Raw genomic sequence first — 25,853 nt, 5'->3', positions numbered from 1 at the left:
AGTAATTCTTTAATAAGTTGAATAAATAATAATGAAATAATATATATATTTTTAATTGCTTAATAAATGTTCACCAGCCATATAGTCATTTTTAAGCAATAGTTGAATTGAATAAAACTACCCAGAAGGTTGAGTTAAACATTTCAACAATTTAAATCAAGAAACACTGTTTCAAATGTCTTACAACATGGTCTTCCCACCCTTTGTCAACTAGAAATCTCAAAATGTCCTCTCAATTAGTCTTTTGTACAAGATCCTTGCCATGAGACCAAACCTGACAAAAGAAGAGTATAAAATCTTACTAGAAAAACAAGAGCTTTTTAAAAAAAAAAATAAAATAAAATAAAATAAAAAATAAATCACTGAAATGGTCCCTCATTGTCTAAAGGAAGGAACATCTGCCAAGGTTGCTCAACCAAGGCTATTCCTTTCAGTGACATTACAAACAGTCTCTGTAAAATGTGTGACTCACTAACTAGTGAATATATCATAATCAAAATCGAACTCAAGAACACAAGTCTTTTACTTGACTTAAAGTACCATATAAGTTCAGAAAAAAAAAAACTAAAAAAAAAAAACCCTTAACATTTCTCCCACACATCCTCACACTCAGAATGCATAGAATGAATGAAAGGACAGAGAAATTATGGCACTACTAATCCTTGTAATTCTGCTGCAATTCAGCATTTGAGGTGAATCCTAGCTTAAGTTTCCTAAACCAAAATATTCAGTGCCCATCTCTTGTGAGGGTAGCTATAAATGGCCATGTAGCGGACAGGATATCTCTGGAGAGAACACACACACACACACACACACACACACACACACACACACACACACACTCCTTCCTTTATAGGACATACACTCACACATATCGTACATGTAAGTAGGTTAACTTGACCTCCAAACAGCTGGTGTAGGAGTGTATGTGAATGTGTTTTTTTTAGTTTTCAGGCACAAACTGTAAAATTCAAAAGCGGAAGTGTGCAATTTCTGTGCCACTAGCGGCACCAAATGGACATGCAAAATAATGCCTCTTTTCAGATCTCTGACATGATAAACATATAGTACCAACTTACACTACTGGATGAGCTGTTGTCTAGCCAAGTGAATGCTTAGGTACATAACAGAGCTTTTAACCCTGGTGGACACTTTTAACCGTCTGCTATTGTTTTTATATTTGACGTTCCAATATATTCCCATTCACAAACCCTTAAACCTAACCCTCCCAGCAACCTTTTTGTATTTTAACATATGTGACCCTGTCCCTGGACCACAAAACCGCTCATAAGCATCATTTTTTTGAACCAGTTATTTTTTTGTACGGTTTGTTAGGATAGGACAATATTTGGCCGAGATACAACTATTTGAAAGTCTAAAATCTGAGGGTGCACAAAAAAATGACAAATAAAATAAAAATATTGAGAAAAAAGTCTTTAAGTTGTCCAAATGAAGTTCTTAGCAATGCATATTACTAATCAAAAATTAAGTTTTGATATATTTACAGGAAAGTTACAAAATATCTTCATGGAACATGATCTTTAGTTAATATCCTAATGATTTTTGGCATAAAAGAAAAATCAATAAGTTTGATGATACAATCACACAGTGTACTTTTAGCTATTGCTAGAAATACAACCGTGCTACTTAAGACTGGTTTTGTGGTCCACGGTCACATATTTTAAGGACTAGTTCTGGGAAAAATTTTTTACCCAGACCTATGTTTTTTTCAAACTTGTATGTGTGAGTTCCTCAGAACAAAAAAGGAGCAATTTTGAAGACCTTTTCATGTAAGCCTTATAATAAAAGTTTGGGGCCAGTAAGATTTTTATAATAGAGGAACAGAAAAATACAGCAAAACAGTAATACTCTGAAATGTTATTATGATTTAAAACAACTGTTTTTGATCTGAATATATTTTAAAATGTAATTGATTTCTGTAATGGCAAAGCAGAAAGATATAAGATATATATAAGATATATATTTAGTGTCACATGATTCTTCAGAAATCATTCTAATATGCTGATTTGTTCCTTAAGAAACATTTATTATTATTATCAATATTAAAATAGTTGTGGTGCATAATATTTTTGTGGTAACTGTAATAAATAGAAAGTTCAAAAGAACAGCATTTATTTAAAAAAGTAACATTTTCACTGCCACTTTTGATCAATTTAATGCATCTTTGCTAAATAATAGTCATATGGGCCTCTTTATAAAACTTTTATTGTACAATACTTTCATTTCATTGTTTCAATTCATTGTAAATTCATGGAAAAGAGTATCAGCATAACAATTTCTTCATTTTTGCTCCATGGAAGAAATAAAACCATCAAGTTTAGAATGAAATGAGGTTGATTGTTTCTTTAAACTGCTTGTTTTGTGGTGACTGTTTCGCAATATACCCAACATTGTTTTTCTAGCTAAAAACCTAAACTCGAACCAGCATTACCATCTAATAAAGCTGAGTTACATTCACTACTTGCTAGAATAGTTTGCTGCAATAATAAGTTATGAACACAAGGTGGAGACTGTCTCCACATCAAATTCAGTCTAAGTCTGTGTCAGCTGCTCTCCTGTCATCTTTGCTCTGATCCAGTTTGTTAACAGATGACAACTTATGAAAGAGAGAGGAGCAAAAGGGCACCTCATTTCATGTGTTCTCCATCTCTGTCTCCAACCACTCTATAGTGGGTCTGTGAGATGACAGTGACTGTGTGAGTGACTGATTACGTGTGTGTGTGTGTGTGTGTGTGTGTGTGTGTGTGTGTGTGTGTGTGTGTGTGTGTGTGTGTGTGTGTGTACATGTATATCTGCTTTCAAGCACACAGACACAGACAGCAAGTAATCGTGACATTAAGGTGAAATGACAGGATGAGCTCATCAGCAGTGGTGTATCTGGGTCATCTTAAAACTGCCCTGTTCCCTGTCATCTCAAAACACACAAGCACACACATATCCTGCCTGTGGCTGCCTCACATGAAAATGGTTTCTGGCTAAGATTCAGTAAAACATGTCTTCAGTCAAAGGTGGTCGCATGTCTGTGGTGACATCTTTCTCAGATTGCCAATTGACTGTCATAGCAGTTTAGTCTCAGAATTTCTTGCAAGTAAGTTAACATAAATAGGTGCTTTCCTTTAGATTACCTTGTCGTTTCAGATTTAAGGCAACAATCCTTTACCATTATCACCCCATGAGCATGTAAAGTAAGCCTATAATTCATATGTATGGTGTTTAAGAAAAGAAATCAAAGCAACACCAGACACTCCCTCAAACTCATATATCAGTATTTCTCAATGCTGAATCAAAAAACCCTTACAATACTGCACATTTTGAATGTCTACTTTAATTGACAGATTCAGTTCAGCTACTAGTACCTAATGAGTTGTATAATGCGCATTAGGTTTTGCACAGACAGGCAGAAAAAGAAAATTTTTGGCACATTGGACTCACATCCGTTTAGTGAAATATAAAAAACACAACAAACTGATTACTTTTTCCTGGAAATCTTAGGCTGAATGATCTGAAAAGTATCTTTGTCATACAGAACATAAAGTGCTTTTAAACAGCTTTTATTCTCAGAATTGCCTAATATAAACTCACAATTTAAACTTATTTTCTCAGAATTGTTAGATATAAACTTGCAACTGCAAATTATAAAGTTAGAAATGCAAGATATAAACTTGCAATTGTTAGAAATAAACTCGCAATTCTGACTTTTTTCCTCACAATTGCAAGTTATAACATCAAAATTGCCAGACAAACTTGCAATTCTGAGAAATAAACTCACAATTCTGCCCATTTTTTTGCAATTGCCAGTTTATATCTGGCAGTTCTGACTTTTATTCTCAAAATTGCATAGTACAAACTCGCAATTCAAACTTTTTTCTTAGAATTGTGAGATATAAACTCGCAATTGCAAGTTATAAATTCTGAGAAATAAAGTCAGAATTGCAAAATTTTGACTTTTTTTCTTTGAATTGAGTGTACATCTCACAAATCTGACTTTATTTCTCAGAATTGCGAGTTTATTTCTCAGAATTGCAAGTTTGTCCTGCAATTCTGACTTTTTTTAATTGCAATTGCAAGTTTATATATTGCAATTCTGACTTACAATCGCAAAGTATAAAGTCAACTTGCAATTCTGACTTTTTTTCTTGCAATTGCAAATTATGTCAGAATTGCAAGACAAACTTGCAATTGATTTTTTTCTTGAAATTGCAAATTTATATCTTGCAATTCTGCGTATTGCATAATACAAACTTGCAATTCAATCTTTTTTCTCAGAATTGTGAGATATAAACTCACAATTGCAAGTTATATCCTCCTGAGACCCAAAGAAAAAAAGTGCCTCTTTTTTGTTGTTTTTTTGTGATTTCCTACATCCTTTGGGTTAAAAAAAAAATTCTACAATTTAGAGTTTTTACGTTTTGTTTTTATTTTTAATTTTACAGCATGTCCACTGTAGTGGACCACAGGACCATTTTAGTTCGAAACGACAGCCAAACTCACACAACAAAACTGTACAGAATATGGCTGTAAAGGGATATTAATCCAACATTTATGTAACAAAAACAAAACAACTGAAATCAAGCATTTTCCATAACTTGCAATGAGTCTGTTACGGCGCTGTGCAGGAATTTTGGCCCACTCATCTTGGCAGAATTGTTGTAATTCAGCCACATTGGAGGGTTTTCGAGCATGGACCACATTTTGTAAGGTCATGCTGTGGGCATCTCAATAGGATTCAGGTCAGGACTTTGACTAGGCCACTCCAAAGTCTTCATTTTGTTTTTCTTCAACCATTAAGAAGTGAATTTGCTGGTGTGCATTGTCCTTCTGCAGAACCACAGAGTGCGGTATCTTTCCTGTTCTTCCCTTTCTGTCTCTGTGTCTGTCTCAGTCTGCTCATCTGAGTCTCCTGCAATTTCTTCCTCTTCTTCAACATCTTCTTGTATGTTACATTCAAATTTATCCTCATCTGACAGCTCTAAGTCAGAGTCTCCCTCAACTATCTTATAAAAATCCTCTCTGCTTCAGTTCTGCCTCCTACAACATGCAGTCATTAATTACATTAAGATGGTCCTGATGTCCACTATAGTTGACATTTAAAAAAGGATGATATTTTGAAACATAAACAATTTAACAGCTTTGAAAGCTAAATGTATTGTTACTGACACTTTAATAAACAAATATATATGTGATAATAATAGTAAAAAACATGTAAAAAAGCTAAATTTTACATATCTCTGTCCTTCCCATAAAATGTGCTCATTTGCATGTCGGCCATTTTGGATTCAGTGTAAAAGTGGTTCTTAGCATGCCAGCCAATCAAATGACATATCACTAGAAAGCCCAGGATGTCCTCTGCACAGTACAATAGGACTTGACAGAGTAGCTCAAAAAATTCAAAGAAAATTCATGAAAACACAAGGTCCACTACAGAGGACATAAGTCAATGGGCGGGGTCTCAGGAGGATATATAAAGTCAGAATTGTGAAATATAAAATCAGAATTGTAAGATACAAACTCGCAATTATGAGAAATACAATTCTGACTTTATTTCTCAGAATTGCAAGTTTATTTCTCAGAATTGAAAGTTTGCCTTGCAATTCTGACTTTATAACTCAAAATTATGAGTCAGAACACATTTAAGAGAAATAAAACTTCAGAATTGCAATTCTGAATTTACAACTCGCATTTGGAGTTTATGTCTAGCAATTCTGAGAAAAAAAAAAATTGAATTGTGAGAAAAAAAGTGGCAATAACCTTTTTTAAATTCAGTGGTGGAAACAGGCTTCCATATAGCCAGGATACATTAAAATAATCAAAAGGTTTTTTTGTACATTTTGATTTTACAAAAGATTACTATTTTTAAAAAAAATAAATTAATAAAAACCTAAAATTTCAAATTTCTCAGAATTGCAAGTTTATTTCTCAGAATTGCAAGTTGACAACAGCATAACTCGCAAGTGGAAGTCAGAATTGCAAGTCAGATATAAACTCGCAATAGCGAGAAAGAAGTCAGAATTGTGACATACAAACTTGCATTTAAGAGAAAAATATCAGTTTTTATCTCGCAATTTCAACTTTACAACTCCCAAGTGTTTATATCTTGCAATTCTTAAAAAAAGTGGCAATAACCTTTTTTTATTCAGTGGTGAAAACATTAAATTAATAAAAAGTTGTTGTTTTTTTGGACATTTTACAAAAGATTTCTATTTTAAAAATAAATAATTAAATCAATTAATAAAACCCTAAAATTTCAAATAAATGTTGTTCTTTTGAACCTTGCTATTTATCAAAGAATCCGGAAAAATCTATTACAGTTTCTACAAAGGTATTAAGCAGCACACATTTTCAACACTGTAGTAATAACAATAAAAATTTCTTAAGCGTCAAATCGGCATATTAAAAATGATTTCTAAAAGAATCATGTGACACTGAAGACTGGAGAAATGGCTGCTAAAAATTCAGCTTTGCCACCACAAGAATACTTGTAATATAATAGTTTTACTGTATTTTTGTATTGAACAGTAGCATAGACATAAATAAGGGAGAGATGCAAAATACAGTTGGGGATCGGATCTCCAGGATCAGGACTAAGAAACACTGGCACGGTTTTATTATTATCAATAACCATTTTCCTAGTTTTGGCTAGGAATCCCAGTAATTTAGCATTTGACACTACATTTTTTCTGTGTCTTACCCTGAAGAACTCTTTAGTGGAACCGGAGTCAAGTGTTCCGTAGGCGATCTCAGTCTGCTTGGCCAGGTCTTCTGCACTCTCTATAGGCGACACCATCCTCTCCACAGTCAGGAAAGCAGCCAGATTGGCAGTGTAGGATGAAATGATGATCAGAGTGAAGAACCACCACACACCTCCAACAATACGGCCAGACAGAGACCTGAGAGAAAGAGAGGGAGACAGGGAAAGAGGGAGCAAGAGAGACAATAGGAGAGCAAACAAAACCCCTGTGAAAGGTTAACAATTAGGACAAATGTATTGAAACTATTACTGACGATAAACATGTAAATGTCTTCAAGACACTGACAAAAGAAGTGAAGCTTCTGTTTGGACAGGTCTGTCTCATGAGAGACAGAAGAAAGATGAGAATGAGAAGAACAGGGTCACAAAGATGACCTCAAGAATGAAAGACAGGAATCCAAGAGGAATTAGATGAATACGATGGGCAGGAAAATCGAATGATTGAATAGACGAATGATGGAATGAATGAAGAGGGCTGACACTCCTCCACTGAAACAGTTTATAAACACCAACTGCTGACAGTAAAATAGAGACATGCAGCAAGAACACGGTAGCCCTCCAAGAAAGAGAAAAAGAGAGTGAAAGAGAGAAAACCTGAACATTTTACAGTCAACACATGGCGAATATAAATTATTTTAGCCGGTGGCCAGCATCACTTTAAGCAGTGGTTCTCAAAGTGTAAGGCAGTTCTCAAATCTAGTTTTTTTTTTTATTGATGATACAAAAAAAAGTTATTTTCCTTTTTGGGTGAACTAATCCTTTAATTATTTTGTCTGCAAAGTAGTAAAATTCATTTTTTAAATAATAATAATTGTTATTATTTATTTAATTTATTCATAATTTAGTTATTTAATTTACTAATAATTTAATTATATTTGGATATAAAAGCCATCTTTAGATTTTTAAATATATACATATATTAATTGATATATTAATTCCGTGCCAGTGGTTCTTAGTCCTGATCCTGGAGATCCTTTCAATAATTTTCACTTTAAATAATTTAAGAGTTATTAGAATATTAACCAAAACATGCAGTTTTCATTGAGTTTTATGTTTAATAATTTTGTTATCATTAACAGTACAAATTTAGAAAAAAGTTAGTGCAAATGTTTCTGTAGTTTCAAAAAGGACTAAAAAAATGAGAACCACTGATTTAAAACAAGCTTTACTTCAAGACAGAAAAAGAAAACATAAAGACAGGAACAGTTGTAGTGACAATATTGTGATGGATGAGTGACTGAGTAAAGAAGTGACTTGAATGATTGAATGAATGAAGTGAAGAAAGTGATGAAAGAATGGGTTGTGGTTAGAAGACAAGCTTATTATAAGTGAAACGCCCCAAGTAGAATAACAAATATGCACCATGAAAGACAAGACGACCATAAAATGCAAAGATGAGGGGAGAGAAAAAGATGAGGATGGAGAGACAAGGATGGGCTAAATAATACACCAACCTTGGCGAGATATCGCATCCTTGCTGCATGAAAGCTCCAAGAGAGAACCAGAGACTGTTAAAGATGCCGAAGTCGTTGGGCGGGTCGGGTGGAGTCTGCGGATCCTTGGCCTCTTCGTTCTCATCCAGGTGCCATTCGTATGGACTGAAACGACTCACCAGGAAGAGAACCACGCTCACACCGATATATGCAAACACGATACACATCCAGATCTCATAGGCCAGCGGATCCAGGAAGGAGAAGACTCCTGGTTTGGACTTCTGCGGTTTCTTGATCATGATGGAAATGCCCAGACTCATGAAGGGCTTGGAGAAATCTATCACCTCCTCCCGGACAAGGGTTATAGTGAGAGGAGCCACAGCTATATCTGCCCTCTGGAAACATGGAACACAGTAAAGCTCAGTTCATAATACGACAAAAACAAGGTTTGATCATGGAGATGTGATTAGATGGTCTGCTATTTAAAAAAAATGTAATGACAATTAAAATGCAGAACTGAGGAATGATCAAGTTTTTACTAGATATTTAAGAATACTAACAACAATCAAAAGTAATTTTGGTTAATTCTTTACATTTAACTGTATGTTATAACTGTATGTAACAGATGTTACCATGTACTTCTGTCCCAAAATGCCTTCTTGTCTCCATCTGCTTATGAATGCAACTCAGAACTCAATTGTGACCCTGGACCACAAAACCAGTCATAAGGATAAATTTGACAAAACTGAGATTTATACATCATATGAAAGCTCAATACATAAGCGTTCTATTGATGTATGGTTTGTTAGGATAGGACAATATATTTGACTGAGATACATCTATTTGAAATCAGAAATCTAAGGATGCAAAAAAATCAAAAAGAATGAGAAAATCACCTTTAAAGTTGTCCAAATTAGGTTCTTGACAATGCATATTACAAATCAAAAATTACATTTTGATATGTTTACAGTAGGAATTTTACAAAAAATCTTCATGGAACATGAACTTTACTTAATTTCTTAATGATTTTTGGCATAAAAGAAAAATCTAAAATTTTGACCCATGCAATGTATTTTTGGCTATTGCTACAAATATACCCCAGCGACTTAAGACTGGTTTTGTGGTCCAGGGACACAATTTAAAATTCAACAGAAGATCTAAATGGAACTTCATAGTAATATTTTGTGTAGGGATGCACTAAATTCTGGCTAATAAAAACCAAGAATTTTGCCAGTTTATGATAAATTCTTAACAGAATTTACAGTGGTGGCCAAAATTATTAGAATGCTAGCTAAAACCAGCTTTAAAATGGTTTTAAGTCAGTTATTTCTATCTTTTGTTGCATTGTGTCAGTAGAAAATATCAGTTTAAATTTCCAAACATTCATTTTGCCACTAATTGTAATAATCCAGTGAGATGTTTGTTTGCACAAGGAGTCTGACAACAGCCAGTGCTCCACACAGAGAAACAGAACAAACTGAGACAGACTAAACCCAGAATAACTGTGGCAACGTCTCCAAGATGCTTCAAGAGACCTACCAGCAAAGCTACCTGAAAAACTGGTGCACCTAGGGCAAAAGCTGCTTTAAACACAAAGGATGGTCACACCAAATGTTGATTTAATTTAGTTACTTGAAGTTAAATGATAAAGAAAATCTTTTTAAGAAATTATTTTTGACAGCATCCTCATTTTACAGCATTTTAACAGTAATGCAGCTTTGCAGGTAGGTCTCTTGAAGCATTTTGGAGACATGGCCACAGTTCTTCTGGATTTAGTTTGTCTCAGTTTGTTCTGTTTCTTCACCTAATTCCAGACAGACTCGATGAAGATGAGATCAGATCTCTGTGTGGAGCACTGACTGTTGTCAGACTCCTTGTGCAAACAAAAATCTCACTGGATTATTACAATTAATGGCAAAATCAATGTTTGGAAATGTAAACTGATATTTCCTACTGACACACTGCAGCAAAAGATAACATAAAATAACTGACTTTTTAGCTGGTGAAAAAACTAGTGTTCTAATAATTTTGGGCACCACTGTAAAAATTAAAATATTAAATGTTATATTAAATATCAGCCATGAAATATTCAATATTGGTCAATACTGATAAATAAAAAAGGACTCCTAACAGATAAGGTGAATGTACACTGTGCATCCCAGTATTGTGCATAAGATATTTTTAGTTAAAAAAAAAACCTGAGATGATTAATTGATGTATCATATATTAAAGATATGTTGAATGGCACACAAAACCAAAACAAAAGCAGAGACAGACACATGCACACACTGTCATTCTTACAGTAAATAAAGAATAAGATGTGTTTTTTAACTTTAACAGAAACCAAATGGGTAAAGCTGATTTTAGTTTTCCCCAAATAAATGCATTTATGCAAGGCCTTAACCCATGGTGTTTCGACCACATGCAGAGAGGCAATAATTTGGAGCTTTATTGTGTAAAAACACTGACCATGACCAAAGACTTGGGTGATGTCAGCAACACCAGGATATTGGAATATTTAAAAATCACATTACAGTGTCAAAATAAACCATGTGACAGAGAAAAGAATGTTAAGAACTCTGACTAGAATACGTTAAAAGATAGTGAAAAAATCTTGCAAGATATATTTAGAAAACCTACAAAAAAAAGTGATTTTATGACTTTTATTTTGACAAAGTGGTCAGTGATTTTTTATGAGTCCTCCCAAGTGTTGCTGGCTTCACACAGCCACTACAATTTCCCATTGCAGGATGATTTTTCCCAGCACTCACCCCATATACCAACTCCCCCACCATGCCGTTCCAGGTCTTGGTCTCAGGGTCGCGTGCTCCGTATTTGCCATCAGCCACAATGGACAGTTTGTACTTTATGCCCACATGCTTTGCGATTTCTGACGCCAAGTCTACACAGTAGCCCTCATAGCGATCATTCCCTTCCAACTGCATATAATTCCTCTTGTACATTACATATGGAGCTTCCTGTTAACCAAATCAGATGAGGTTCAGCAGGCTTTCAGACTGATAGCCCAGAACACACACACATATTTATAATATCACTGATTATTCTGCAATCATGCTGATACAGTATGTCACACACACGCTTTCACACTTCTTTCATTCTTACTCATTTACACAAACACATACTGAGATATAAACATGCATTGTGAGTCTCGTAACAGCAATGTGACCAACAGCCAAGCTACCAAACAGCAGCTGTGAGGAAGGCTAGTTTGAATTGAAACTGGGATTTGGGAATGTGGACAGTGCTATTTAATGGTGGTTTCTGAATTCTCAAACTGGAGAGAGAAAAAGAGAACTGACAGAGATGTGAACTTGCAGGTCCTCTCATTGGTAAACTGGAGTCATTTGTCAAAAGCAAGCAAGGATATGGAAGTTTAGGGGGCTCTGCTTAAGAAAACTCACACACGTATGTGTACAGTGCATGCATGAGGGTTAAAGAGGGTGGGAGGTTTTCTCACACGTGTGTGCTTTGAACTATTTTAATCAGGCCAAGCAGTAATGTTTAATCTGATGAAACTTCAGCATTAAAAGGAAACCAGATCAAACTCTAGTTTTCTTTCATCCTATTTAATGAACCCAATCATCTATATTTTCAGTTGGTTTCCAGCTATTTAAACTGGAGATTATATAATATATAAACTTATATAAAAATATATACATATACATATATGAGGTTCCTTTACACAAGCACATCTGTGCAGATAACATTCTTTTTACAGTCTTTTAAAACTAATTATATAATTAACCTGCTTTCAATTTCTGTATCTACCTATAAGGTCATCATAGGCAGAGTCAGAAAGAGGTCGTCATCACTTTTAAATGTAACATAAGGCGAACCTTATGGTACATTTAAATGACTTTGCTTCTTTGCTTCTATTTTACTGACATGTTTATTTATGCAATTCTTACTGGTCTTACAAATGCTTATTTTGCTAATGTAATGTAACGTATCTATATTAAAAACAACTGTATTCCTTAGCACAGTTCTGTAGTTCAATTAATTTTTTTCTGCTAAGATTTGGTTTCTGTGACCTTCAGGTAATGTATTATTCAAAAGATTAATTACCATATTCATCCTTTAATTAATATTCATTCAGTTTCATCTCAGTCCTCTCCTCTATCCACCCCTGCCCTCAAGTTCTCAGAGTTCTTCATTAAGGACGTAATTATGAATCTCACTTAAGCCCAGCTGTAATCACTGTACAACCCAAACTAATTCACTTCCAGCATTTGGTTCAATTAACATGTGTTTGTTTAAAAACAGCTAACAATTAGAATGTATTTATCACTTTGTTTTGGTTTTGGAGTTACAAAATAATGCCACTCTGTCTCCTTTTGTTCTAAGTCTGATTTTTAGTTAAAGAAAATTGCAGCTGTATGTTAGAGTGGCTGTGCATTTGTATGCCTTTTATTTTCTAATATCACTGGAACTTAATATTGAACAAACAGGCTCTGAGCTGGTTCTCAATCACAACTCACTAGAAACTAATAGCTAATAATAAATTAGGGAAATATGTAAATGCCTATCTAATCAAAAACTTTATTTGGATTGATTTGCTATTGAGTGGGCACTAGCCACACTCACTCACATAGCTACATCCCTACGCACATTTATCATTTGGAGTGGACAATTGTGTCATTTTTAGGAAGCTAAATAAACTGTCTGCACCTAATGGGCACATCTGATAGGACAGCTGGATATTAAAAACTGGACCTCAGCCAGAAAACACAGAACAGAACAGAACTCTGAGGGGATGTAAAACGAAGCATTTTTCTGATGCTTACTATTTCACACCATGTGTGAGAAAACCATCAGCCATGTTTTGTGTGTATATTCGTGTGTATATGTCTTCTGCAATTTGCATCCAGCTTGGCATCTCAGTCATGTAGTACTTACGTTTGGTGACGTGAAAGAAGCAGAGAGAGGTACAGTCTACCCTATTTCTTACCAAAGCCAGTATTGTGATGTCACTGCTACAACAGGCCACCGGAATGGAACTGAAAATGCTTTGGCACTCACACGGATACAGTTGAAACACTCTTCTGTGATCGACTGTTTCAACATGTAGTGAGTGAGTGCAAAGCAAAGCAAAACACAAAAACGTTCTGCCCCCCCAAGGATGCAATGCAACTGTGACACTAAACCTGAAAGGGCAGAAGGATCATGGTTCAGTATATTTAAAAGCAGCTTTAGATAGTGTACCATAATAGTAGTGACCACAATGGTTCTGTTTTCCACAGAGGAGGATTCGTTGGTAACCTGCTGCTCCACTATATAAACAAATTTCTCATATTCATTCCAGTAGCCAATCTGCAAGGGACAGAAAAAGCAACAGCATAAATAGAATCAATCAATCACAGTCCACCAATAACAGAAATACAGCAATTCAGTACGAGAATGACTCAGTAGAAACACGATCTTATGACTGATGGAGGAGGAAAGCCTGTATGAGGGCGAGTGTATGTTAAAGGGGTCATATCATGAGAAATAACATTTTCCTTAAGCTTTCAAGAGAAAATATTTACTTGCACTATATGAAAACATACTGTAACTTAAACAAAATGGAAGGAATTGGCAAAAAAAAAATCAACATTTAATGGTAAGGGTCTAAAAAGGCAAAGAAAAAAATCAATTGTATTATTTACATTTTTTTTGGCTACAGTCATTAAGTGTGTGTGTGGGTGTACATATATACATATACATATATATATGTATGTATGCATATCTTTATATATATATATATATATATATATATATATATATATATATATATATATAGTCAAGCCCGAAATTATTCATACCCCTGGCAAAAACTTTTATTCAACCAGCAAGTTTTTTTTTTTATTAGAAATGACACAGACGTCTCCCAGAAGATAAGACGATGTACAAAATTATTACTCATCTTTTATTTACATTTGAACAAAACGTTAAAAAAAAATGTTTAAAATTATTCATACCCTTCTCAATAATCAATAGAAAAGCTTTTATTGACTATTACAGCAATCAAACGCTTCCTATAATTGCTGACCAGCTTTTTGCATGTCTCCACTGGTATTTTTGCCCATTCATCTTTAGCGATGAGCTCCAACTCTTTCAGGTTGGAGGGTCTCCTTGCCATCACCCTGATCTTTAGTTCCCTCCACAGATTCTCAGTTGGATTTAAGTCAGGACTCTGGCTGGGCCACTGCAAAACGTTAATGTTTTTGTCTGCTAACCATTTCTTTACCACTTTTGTCTTCTTCTTTGCCCAGATGAGCATTTGCAAAGGCCAAGCGGGCTTTTGTGTGCCTTATCTGGAGAAGTGGTGTTCTCCTTGGTCTGCGTCCTTGGACCCCAGCGGTGCGCAGTGTCCGTTGGACTGTCTACCTTGAGATGTTGCCACCAGCAGAGCCCAGATTCATCAGGATGGCCTTGGTGGTGATCCTTGGATTATTTTTTACCTCTTTCACTATCCTCCTGGTCAGCACAGGTGTCACTTTTGGCTTCCGACCACGTCCTCTGAGATTTTTCACAGTGCAGAACGTCATGTATTTTTTAATAATACTTTGCACTGTAGCCACTGGAACTTCATAACATTTAGATATGGTCTTATAGCCCTTTCCTGACTTGTGAGCAGCCACAATGCGTAGCAGCAGGTCCTCAGTGAGCTCCTTTGTCTTAGCCATGACCGTCTATAAGCCAACAGCAGAGAGCTTCTGTTTTTCACCTGTTGAGTTGATTAAAACAGCTGTTCCTAATGAATCAGGGTAATTAGGATGCTTTAGAACAGCTTGGACTATTTGGAATGGTATAGAACTTTGGATTTTCCCATAGACTGTGACAGTTTGCAAAGGGTATGCATAATTTTGCACATGCCATTTTTTATTCAAATGTAAATAAAAGCTGAGAAATATTTTTTTCCACAATGATGCCTCTTGTACATCGTCTTATTATCTTTTGGGAGAATCCTGTGTCATTTTCTGGTCAAAAAAAAAAACTTGCTGGTCTGAATAATTTCGGGCTTGACTGTGTATATATATATATATATATATATATATATATATATATATATACACATTTTTTTAACGAGTGGGTGCAGGACACTTCATTTATGTAAGTGAGGATAGCAAAATAAAGTAAACTGTGACATATTATACCCAAAAATTCTTCATACAATGAACTACCAGTAAAATTGATCAAGATTTGAGCCCAAAAATTAGTCAAAAACCTTGATCTGACCATGTTTTGCTTTAGTGTTTTCTTTTTAATAGCTAATGCGACCTTTTTACACCACAGACTGAACAAAACAAAGCATTGCTTGGTCAACAAAGTATTGATAGTTTTGGAAATATTGTCTTACTAATAGTTATCTGAATTTTTGGTTGATTCTAAACCATTACAAAGCTTTCTATCAAAGTTATCTGACATTATTCTGACACAGTTTAACTCCGAGGTCTTGTCATATTCTATTACCATTTTCTAAACTATAGTGAATACACTGTGATAATATGAGAAATGTTGAAGGAGTCTGAATTTTGGTTTTGTTATATATATATATACACACACACACACACACACACACACACACATATACATACATACACAAATGTACATATATAGCATTGCTAATGTTCTAAAGTGGCTTGTGGCTTTACTGTGACATTAATATTGTGTCAATTTATAGAAACTGCCCTCCCAGAGCCACTAACCTTTCTTGCTCCACCCGATTTCATTTCATAAACATCAATGGTGTAATTTGATCGCCGTCCAAATGAGTCGAACTGAATATTTCCCGTCATACCCTGAACCTGAACCTGCAGGAGGAAAGCACACAGGAACAGTAACACCCACAAAACAACAAGCACATCAAAAAAGAAAAGCATGATACAACATTATTAAACATAATGGAAGTATCTTATAACCATATAGACCTTATGTAGCCCTGCCCCTTTATAGCACTGTATTCAATGTGTTCTGTCTCCAGGCTGGTTTCCACAGCATGAAGGTAAGATCTTATGGATTTATGAATGAACTGCTCGATTTAAAGGGGACATCGGATGCAAAATTCACTTTTACATTATGCTTGCAGTGTGTGGACACAACCATCCTACAATGACACAAATCCATTCACTCCTTTTTTAATCCGCAGTAAGTGTAAACAGTCTCAATTATCAAGCTGTTTGGATTTTTTAAACAGTATGACGTCATACTGTACAGGCTCCGCCCACAAGCGCTAACGGACTGTCCCGTATTTGCATATTTCTGCCCTTAGCGATGCTGTCTGGCATTTTCTCTGCACTCGAGCAGCTGTAGTGACAACAATGTATCGTAAGCAATGCAGGTGTTATGTAGTTGAGTGAGCAGTAGCTCATTATCACTGAAAGAGTCATACACTGAAACGGCTGTGAACAGAGCTGTTTTGGACAAGGTAAGAAATGTGTAGTTTTACACGACCATTGAGAAATTTTAAACAAAGTACGTATCAGACATTTCACGAAGACCCTAAAGAATCATACCAACTTGTGGAAAAATCCGATGTCCCCTTTAAAATCTTCCTGATCTACTGACATTATATATAGTATCAGCTTCAAGCATTACAATATTAAGTAAACCCATTTCACCAGCTTAATACTTCTAAAAAGCGATGCCACATAAATATACAGAGCTACCGCAAAAACGGTAAAAGCACAAAATTCGATGTGTGCTTCGTTCTCTGGTGCATAAGGTCTATAGATAAAAATAAACACAAACCTTTTCAAATTCAGCAACTGATCATTAAAAAATGTGAACGCAGCTTTTTCCAAAATTTTTTCCTATCTCTGAGGCCCTTTATGGACCCCTCCTACCATTTTGAGAGCTCTCTCAATGTCGATTCCCTGGCTCCATGGTACAGCCGGGTTGGCAAGGCAATCGCCCGCACTCCCTCGACGAGAAATATCAACACGCTGACGTCTCAAATACCGAAATGCTTCCGCTATCACCAGGATGGCATCATGTGTCAGTGCAGAGGTGTACTAAACATGAGAACAAACATAAAGGGTTTACATCAGTATTAAAATAAAACCACACAAACATTAAAATACAAAACTCAGAGCTCATAATCTATTCTTTTATTAATGGTTCTGTGGAATTTTTGATTCTGATTGGTCAGTCACGACATTACGAGGCACGTTATTCCTCGATACCAAGTGGTAAAAGCTGATAACACAGGTTCATCCGGGTAACTGAAGTCAGCGCTATACGCTTGCTAAGAACAGTTTTTCTTTGTGGAAGCTTTGCTTTTGGCTAGCTAATAAAATATGAAACCCAAATCAATATTATGTGTGCAATTATTTAATTACGTCCTCCTGGTATTGCAGACTAACTCTCTCTCTTTCAAATTCACCTGCTGCCATTTTGCGGCAATTGTTTTGTACACTGTAAAAGATTATAAGATAACTAACAAACTGGTAAGTTCCTAAAACAGTGTCATCTTAAATCTATATCTTCAATATTGCCATAATTATTTATTTGGTGAAATGCTGTGTAATAAAGTGGTATGATTGCTTTAATGTTTACAGTTTAACAACTGTCTGGATGTGTTATCCCTTACTTAAACACTCAGTGAACAGTCGAATGAGGTGCATTATGGGAGAATTTAAGCAACACAGACATGAAACAACAAAAAGTAATGACTGATGAAACTGCTGCATGACTGCTACATTAAATTCATCAAAATATGTTATCATTAATTACACATACACAAGTAAACTCTGCAAACATATTCACAAGTGGCACACTCACAAATAAACACATCACAAATGCACATAAATAAGCATAAAAATAGAGAGAGTGAACCTTCAGGGGAGTGTTTCTAGACTCAGGAAACTCTCTCTCATCGAGCCGCTCCCAGCGCTGGAGGAACTGCTGCACGATCGGGCTATCAGGATTTATGATTTGGAATCCGGTAATATTCGCTCCACCAGAAAACACCTTATCCAAACTCATGTTAGAAAATCCCTGATGAGAGAAATGGTCAATTGGCAAAAGAGAATGGTCACTAAAAGAAGGTTAAAGGAACACTCCAATTTTTTTGGAAATAGGCTCATTCTCCAACTCCCACCGAGTTAATAAGTTGAGTTTTACCGTTTTGAAATCCATTCAGCCGTTCTCCTGTTCTGGCGATATCACTTTTAGCATAGCTTAGCATAGATCATTGAATCCTATTAGACCAATAGCATCACGTTCAAAAATGACCAACGAGTTTCGATATTTGTCCTATTTAAAACTTGACTCTTCTGTAGTTATATCGTGTACTAAGACCGGTGGAAATGCAAAGCTTCAATTTTCTAGGCTGATAAGATAAGGATCTACACTCCCATTCCGGCGTAATAGTCAAGGAAGTTTGCTGCCGTAATATGGCCGAAGCAGGAGCAGTAATACCACGCAGCACATGTGCAAATGCTAAACTAGCTGGGAACTCATTTCTGATAATATTCCGCCTGCTTCGGCCATATTACGGCAGCAAACTTCCTTGACTATTACGCCGGAATGGAAGTGTAGTTCCTAATCTTATCAGCCTAGAAACTCGCAGCTTTGCATTTCCACCGGTCTTAGTACACGATATAACTACAGAAGAGTCAAGTTTTAAATACAACAAATATGGAAACTCGTTGGTCATTTTTGAACGCAATGCTATTGGTCTAATAGGATTCAATGATCTATACTAAGCTATGCTAAAAGTGATATCGCCAGAACAGGAGAATGGCTGAATGGATTTCAAAACGGTAAAAATCAACTTATTAACTCGGGGGGCGTTGGAGAATGAGCCTATTTCCAAAAAAAAGTGGAGTGTTCCTTTAAGAAAGATGAGATCTAGGCATGTGTGTGTGTTTTCTTACAAGATTAGCCAGGATGTAATGATATCCTCGACTGTTCTTTCCTGAGATCACAACCTGGAAATGAAATGAATGAAAGAGTGTCACCGAGCATAATGTCTGATTGTTTATGTAGACCATGAGATTAAAATGAAAGAATCACAGATTATACTGGCAAACAACAAATTAAATGCAAAACCCTGAAAAAATACTGAGGGGTGATTCTGTAACTATGGGCATTTTTGTAGTACCAGCGTTGAAAAAAGGTGGAAAGCTTGCTTGCGTTTTACTTTTTATTAATAGTAAATAGCTGAGGAAAATGTACTGGGAAAAAATAATTGTGTTTTTCTTTTTATTAATAGTACAGCTGAATACTAGGTGGTGAAACACAGGACTTTGAGAATGACTTTTATGGGAAAACATTTCTGCCATGTCATTTTAATTCAAAAATAATTAAGGCCAAATAACAAAAATACTTTTATTTTAAATTAATGAGAAATTTGAAATTTCATGAGATTTTGAGGACACAAAAAAGATCATAGGAATGAAACTTGGATATATTTTAGAGTAGTCAATGTGCAGCTTGTATAGCAGTATAGATTTATTGTCCCGTGAAAAATTACTCAATATACAGCAAATATTGTCAAAATAGATGGCAACAAAAGTGAGTACACCCTAAGTGAACCTGTCCAAAGTGTCAATATATTGTGTTAGCACCATTATTATCTAGCCCTGCCTTAATCATCCTGGGCATGGAATTGACCAGAGCTGCACAGGTTGTTGCTGGGATCCTCCTCCACTCCTCACGGAGTTGCTGGATGTTAGACACATGGTGCTTCTCCACCTTAAGCTTTAGGATGCCCCACAGGTGCTTAATAGGGTTCAGGTCTGGAGACATACTTGGCCACCCTATCACCTTCACCTTTAGCTTCCTCGGCAAGGCAGCTGTCATCTTGGTGGGTCGTTATTTTGTTGGAAAACTGCCATTCGACCTAGTTTCTAGACGGAAAAGCTTCATGTTCTGCTTTAGAATGTACAGTACATAATGGAATCCATGCTTCCCTCAATGAACTGCAGCTCCCCAGTTCCAGCAGCACTCATGCCGCCCCAGACCATAATGCTACCACTACCATGCTTGACTGTAGGCAAGACACAATTTCTTAAAACTCCTCACCAGGGCATCGCCACACATGCTGGACACCACCTGAGCCTAACTATTTTACCTTATAGTCTCATCAGACCACAGGACATAGTTCCAGTAATTCATGCTCTTGGACAGGTTGTCTTCAGCAAACTGTTTGCGGGCTTTCTTGTGAGCCTGCTTCAGATGAGGTTTCCTTCTAGGACGACGCCTACGCAAACCAACTTGTTGCAGCGTGCGGTGTATGGTCTGAGCACTGACAAGCTGACCTTCTACTTCTGCAACCTTTAAAGCAATGCTGGCAGCACTCACGCATCTGTTTTTTGAAGCCAGGTTCTGCACCTGACGCACAGAACGAGTGCTCAACTTCGTTGATCGACCCTTGCAAGACCTGTGCTGAATGGAACCCATCTTGGAAAACCTCTGTATGACCCTGACCACTGTAGTGTAACTCTTTTTCAGGGTGTTACTGAACCTCTAACAGCCTTAGCCATGTTTGTGGAGAGCAACAATTCTAATTCTTAAATCCTCAGAGAGTTATTTGCCATGAGATGCCATGTTGAACATGGCAGTGGTCAGTATGAGAGAATTGTACTTAAAGCACCTAATTTTAACTGCTCTAATACAAGATACAACTTTGTATGGTCCTGTCAAGCAGACAAAAACATAAACATGATGAATAGGACATGTGGCTTTGCATGATTAAACAGCATACTGCTATTATCACTTACGGTGTGTACTCAGCTCTGTTGCCAGCTATATTGACAATAATGGCTGTATGTTGAGTTATTTTCAGAGAACAGTAAATCTGTACTGCTATACAAGCTGCACATTGACTACTCTAAAATATATCCTAAAAGTTTACTCTAAAAGTTTCATTTCTATAGTATTGTCCCTTGAGAAGATTTACTAAAATGGTTGCTGAAATGTGAGGGGTGTACTCACTTTTGTGAGACACTGTATGTGTGTGTGCATTTTTTTTATTATTATTATTTGGTGTAGTATTATTGAACATGTTTCAAATACCTGTTTTTATTTTTCTTAAGTATTTTTCATTATGTTTTTTCTTGCAGTTTTATCTTTCAGTGTACTTTCTACAATAATTCCAACTTCAAGATAGCAGAATTAAAACTAAAATCTTTTTTTTAATTTCTTTACTTGAAATAAAATAAATGAAAAAATATTTTTTTAGTAAGTTGCCAGAACAACATTTCACATTCTGTACTAAAATAAGTATATATATTTTTATCAACAAATAACAAATAAATTAAGTTAATTTTAAAGTTAATTCAACAAAAAAATATATTTATTTATTTGTTGAATTAACTTTAAAATTAACTTAATTTGTTAAATTAACCTTAAAATGAACTTACCTTAAAAATATAAATTTTTAACAATTTTAATATTAATTAACACTATAATAGTATCCTAATTATACTAAAATTACACTGTTCAGCACTCAAACAATACAATACCAAAATGTGTCATTACTGCAACATTTTTCACTGTGGTGATACTGACAATATCTAATACAGTTATAAATACCTAAAGAATACAACACCACATTCCATTTATGGAAATATGCATTTAAATAGTTTTATAAATTTTTTATACAATTAAACAAATTAGGTCAGTATTGCCCATAGTTAGCCTACATATTTCAGAAATGAATGAACTGCTTGAACCTGTTGAGCACAGTGGAGCTGTTATAATATTGCGTCTACCCACACATCACAGGACTGTGTTATTATTTATTGCTCTACAAAGGTGCAGCACTTGAATACATTGGATATATTAAAATGTTTAATGCCGTGCCAGTAAAGCTCTGCTGACTCTTAGGCACAACATAAAGGTACGACCCAACCACACCCACACACACATAGCTATTGATTTACAAATAGCAGCAGACAGGCAGTCTGCTGGAAGCGCAGCGCTCTGATTAGCTTTCTCTGAGTGCTGATTGATCTACTCGTGGATTTCATTATCTCTGTGACCTCCTAGTGACACACACACACGTTCTTTCCTCTCCATGTATTTGTGTGTGTGGGAAAAAGCTAGGAAAGAAGAGACCGAGGGTAAAAAACAGAAAGAGAAAGAATAAGTGAAAGAGACAAACAGAATCGGAGAATGTAACAGTACCTTTGAGAGCTGTATTTTTGGATGAGAGGAAAGGGAGTATTTTTAGTTTTCTCACTGTTCCCTTGTTACAGGACGCTGTGCCCTACTTACACAAACACACGCGCGCTCTCACACACACTATTTTTATCACCTTATTTGCTAACAAGCGTTGAATTTTGGAAAGGTATTAATCAATACCACAAAACTCGAACAGAACTGTTCCTGAACTACCACCACAGACAGATAGAGTCCCTGTAAACTGACTGACATTCTGACAGATAAAATGATGTGTATATGTGTTTTTATGTACCTGCTCTAGAATACTGTTAATGCGTTCAACCTCACAGTCGATAAGGAAACGTTTCTCCTGCCGGCGATCCATTTCTTCAATAATGCGCCGGTATTCCAGCGGATCCACTATGTTCCCCACCGAACGTGCTGTCACCTGCCAATTATTCATCACTGCAGATTCCATGATGGCCTGTAGGATGGCAAACCCTGAGAGAGAAAGAGAGAACAGCGCATGGTGTAAAATACAAGGCTACAAAGGGTCTGTGTAGATGTAGTAACAGGGCAGAATTGGGCCAGAATGATGGAGCAAGTACTGCTTCATTTCTCTCTCTGGTTTGAGAACACAGAGGAACTGCTGATGCAGTGCAAATCTGAAGGGATGAAAGAGGGAAGGCAGAGAAAGAAGCATGGTGAATGTAATTACTGCAACTCTGCCCTAATGATGCTAATGCAATGGCAGAACGCACATATTATTTTATATTTAAAATACATATGGTTGTGCATATGTGTGCAGGTGTGTATTAGGCTTTCATTCATGTATTTCAGATACACTATACTATAGATCAGATCCATTGCAGATCATATCTTTGCGCAACTAAACAGGTCTTCTGCAGTACATCAGATGCACTGCAGCACATATCAGACCCATGCATAGGTACCCCACCCCAACAAGTGAGGGTTTGTTTGCTCTAAGCTATATTTTCTTCCAAATTCAATTTACTTAATTTTTTTAAACAATTTGGTTTTCATTCCATTTGTTCTATGAGAAAAAATATAAATTTCTTCTACAGAAAGTGATGCACAGCAAAACAGAAAATAAATGTGACCCTGGACCACAAAACTAGTCTTAAGTAGCACGGGTATATTTGTAGCAATAGCCAAAAATACATTGTAAGGGTGAAAATATACATTTTTGTCATGTTCTATGAAGATCATGTTCTATAAAGATATTTTGTAAATTTCCTACCATAAATATATTTAAACTTAATTTTTGATTAATAATATGCATTGCTTAGAAGTTCATTTGAACTACTTCATAGCGATTTTCTCTATATTGATTTGTTTTGCACCCTCAGATTCCAGATTTTCATTTATTTAGCTTTCAGATGATTTATAAATCTCAATTTCTACAAATTGACACTTATGACTGTTTTTGTGATCCATGGTCACATTGTATTTGGTCTTTTTACTGAATGTAAGATTTTAAAATATAATAATAAAAATATAAAAAAAAAAAAATTAAAAATTCTACAATATACCTAAATGTGCATATAAATTCCCTCAGTGCCCTAAACCTAGTTTAGCAATTATTTAACAGATTACAAAATTTAATGGCTGATCATGAGTATACTATACATGAAATGTCTGTATATTTGTTCTTTCAAACTGAGGGGCAACTTTGGAACTTTTTTTCTGCATTAATCGACAACAGAACCACTCTCAGAAAAATGGTACACCTGTGGTAAAAGGCACAAAAGCTGTGGCACCCTTTTTGTACCTTATTTACTCCTAAAGGGTATGTATTAGAACCTTAAAGATACAAATTAGTAAAGTGATAGTTCACCCAAAAATGAAAATTCCTTCATTACTTTGTTTGTCGTTCCAAACCCCTAAAGCCGTTCATCTTTGGAACACAAATTAAGATATTTTATTTTTTATGTAATATGAGAGCTTTCTTACTCTGTAAAGACAGCAATGCAACTGACATGTTCAAGGCCCAAAAAAGTAGTAAAGATATAAAAATAGTCCATTTGACACCAGTGGTTCAACTGTAATTTTATGAAACTAGCTTCATGGTACCACCATGCGTCATGGTACTCTCAAGAATATGCATCGAAGACTGACATGGAAGAGAAGAAATTGCTGAATAAAGTAGTTATTTTTGTTTTCTTTGCGCACAAAAATATTCCTGTAGCTTTATAAAAATAAGGTTGAACCACTGATGTCACATAGACTATTTTAACAATGTCCTTACTAACTTTCTGGGTCTTGAACGTTTTAGCATGTTGCTGTCTATGCAGGGTCAGAAAGCTCTTGGATTTAATCACAAATATCTTAATTTGTGTCACAAAAATGATCAAAAGTCTTACAGATTTGGAACAACATGAGGGTGAGTAATTAATGACAGAATTTTAATTTTAAATGTGTACATTTTATTACCTTCTGAAAGAGTACTGCTTTAGTGACAGCTTGACACCGGTTTTCATATAAGAGTGCAGCACAGGTGTACTTAACCCAGGATTTCCATTAAAGGATTCAAAGCACATACAATGTACCAGAAATGTTCACTAACACCTTTTATAACCTCCAGCTCAAGGCCATACAGGACACAAATCAGCCCAGTTCCATTCCGTCTCGTTTTTAGCCTTGTGATCACATTCATTATAGGACAACATGCACACACACACACACACATTCAATCACTATTTTAATTAGCATACGTCCTGGAGTGCCAGGCCGCCAGGCTGTTTAGCCGTGACCAATTAATCAAGACTGACAGCTCGCACAGAGGTGAGAATTCAAATGACACACATACACACAACCACTTCAACTCCTAAAGTCATACATGTTAGCATAAGTGGAAGGCCATGTGTCAAACCCGCAAAGGTTTATTAAAGATGAGTTAATTAAACATGAGTTTCTCATTAGCAACTTAAGAGGGTCTTGTTAAACGCTCTACGGACAAAATCTTTTACAGCACCTTCGTTAAATATCTCTTAACCGCTCTCGCAGATTTGTTTTTTTAATGATATACTTGGCCTCTTGCATTTTTTATTGAGTCTCTGCCAAATATTGCAGCACTCATCTCAACAGCACAAATCAATGTCTTAAAGCATTTATGTTAACCAGCAAGCAAAGGCTCACACAGATTTTTTAATTTTTTAAATCATTAGCGTTTAGTGTATTTATCAGATGCACGAGCCCTGTGGTGATGTAAAACCATTTAAAGTTTGGCACCAGCAGCCCAACTCCCTGCTGACAGTAGTGGGTGATTTCAAGGGTGGTAACAGATTGAAACTGTCTGCACTGTATCATGATTTGAGAATGATCCAAAGAGCATCTAGTGCTACAATAGAAGAAAATTTAGAATTCAATTCACATGATCAATTTTAAACCCAAGTATTACAATGTGGTCTCTGACTTTTGGCGCCCACTGTATTAAGAAGTGGAAATCCAAACAGAGTTTCACTGAATTTTAGCTGTAAGCACACTGTTCTGTTCATTAGTATGATGAGTTTAATCTA

General features: G+C 35.7%; 1 protein-coding gene across 4 annotated transcripts in view; it reads right to left on the bottom strand.

Annotated features, from left to right (window-relative positions):
- The window catches only part of gria3a (glutamate receptor, ionotropic, AMPA 3a), a 54,483-nt gene that overhangs the window by 16,350 nt on the left and 12,280 nt on the right, over positions 1 to 25,853 (bottom strand). For all 4 annotated transcript variants that reach the window (XR_012355592.1, XM_073840369.1, XM_073840368.1 and 1 more), the window contains exons 4-12: positions 22,628 to 22,815; positions 19,083 to 19,136; positions 18,040 to 18,201; positions 17,049 to 17,216; positions 15,912 to 16,016; positions 13,426 to 13,533; positions 10,974 to 11,180; positions 8,224 to 8,597; positions 6,710 to 6,908 (exon numbers count right to left, since the gene is read on the bottom strand). Coding sequence is in view for 3 of the 4 variants with exons in the window: in XM_073840369.1 (XP_073696470.1) it covers positions 6,710 to 6,908; positions 8,224 to 8,597; positions 10,974 to 11,180; positions 13,426 to 13,533; positions 15,912 to 16,016; positions 17,049 to 17,216; positions 18,040 to 18,201; positions 19,083 to 19,136; positions 22,628 to 22,815 (1,565 nt within the window). In the remaining variant the exon portion in view is untranslated. The remainder of the gene's footprint in view (positions 1 to 6,709; positions 6,909 to 8,223; positions 8,598 to 10,973; positions 11,181 to 13,425; positions 13,534 to 15,911; positions 16,017 to 17,048; positions 17,217 to 18,039; positions 18,202 to 19,082; positions 19,137 to 22,627; positions 22,816 to 25,853) is intronic.

This window comes from Garra rufa, chromosome 5, assembly GCF_049309525.1.
Source record: "Garra rufa chromosome 5, GarRuf1.0, whole genome shotgun sequence".
NCBI lineage: Eukaryota > Metazoa > Chordata > Actinopteri > Cypriniformes > Cyprinidae > Garra > Garra rufa.
The sequence above is the reverse complement of the archived record's forward strand: the minus strand, read 5'-3'. Positions and strand labels throughout refer to the sequence as shown.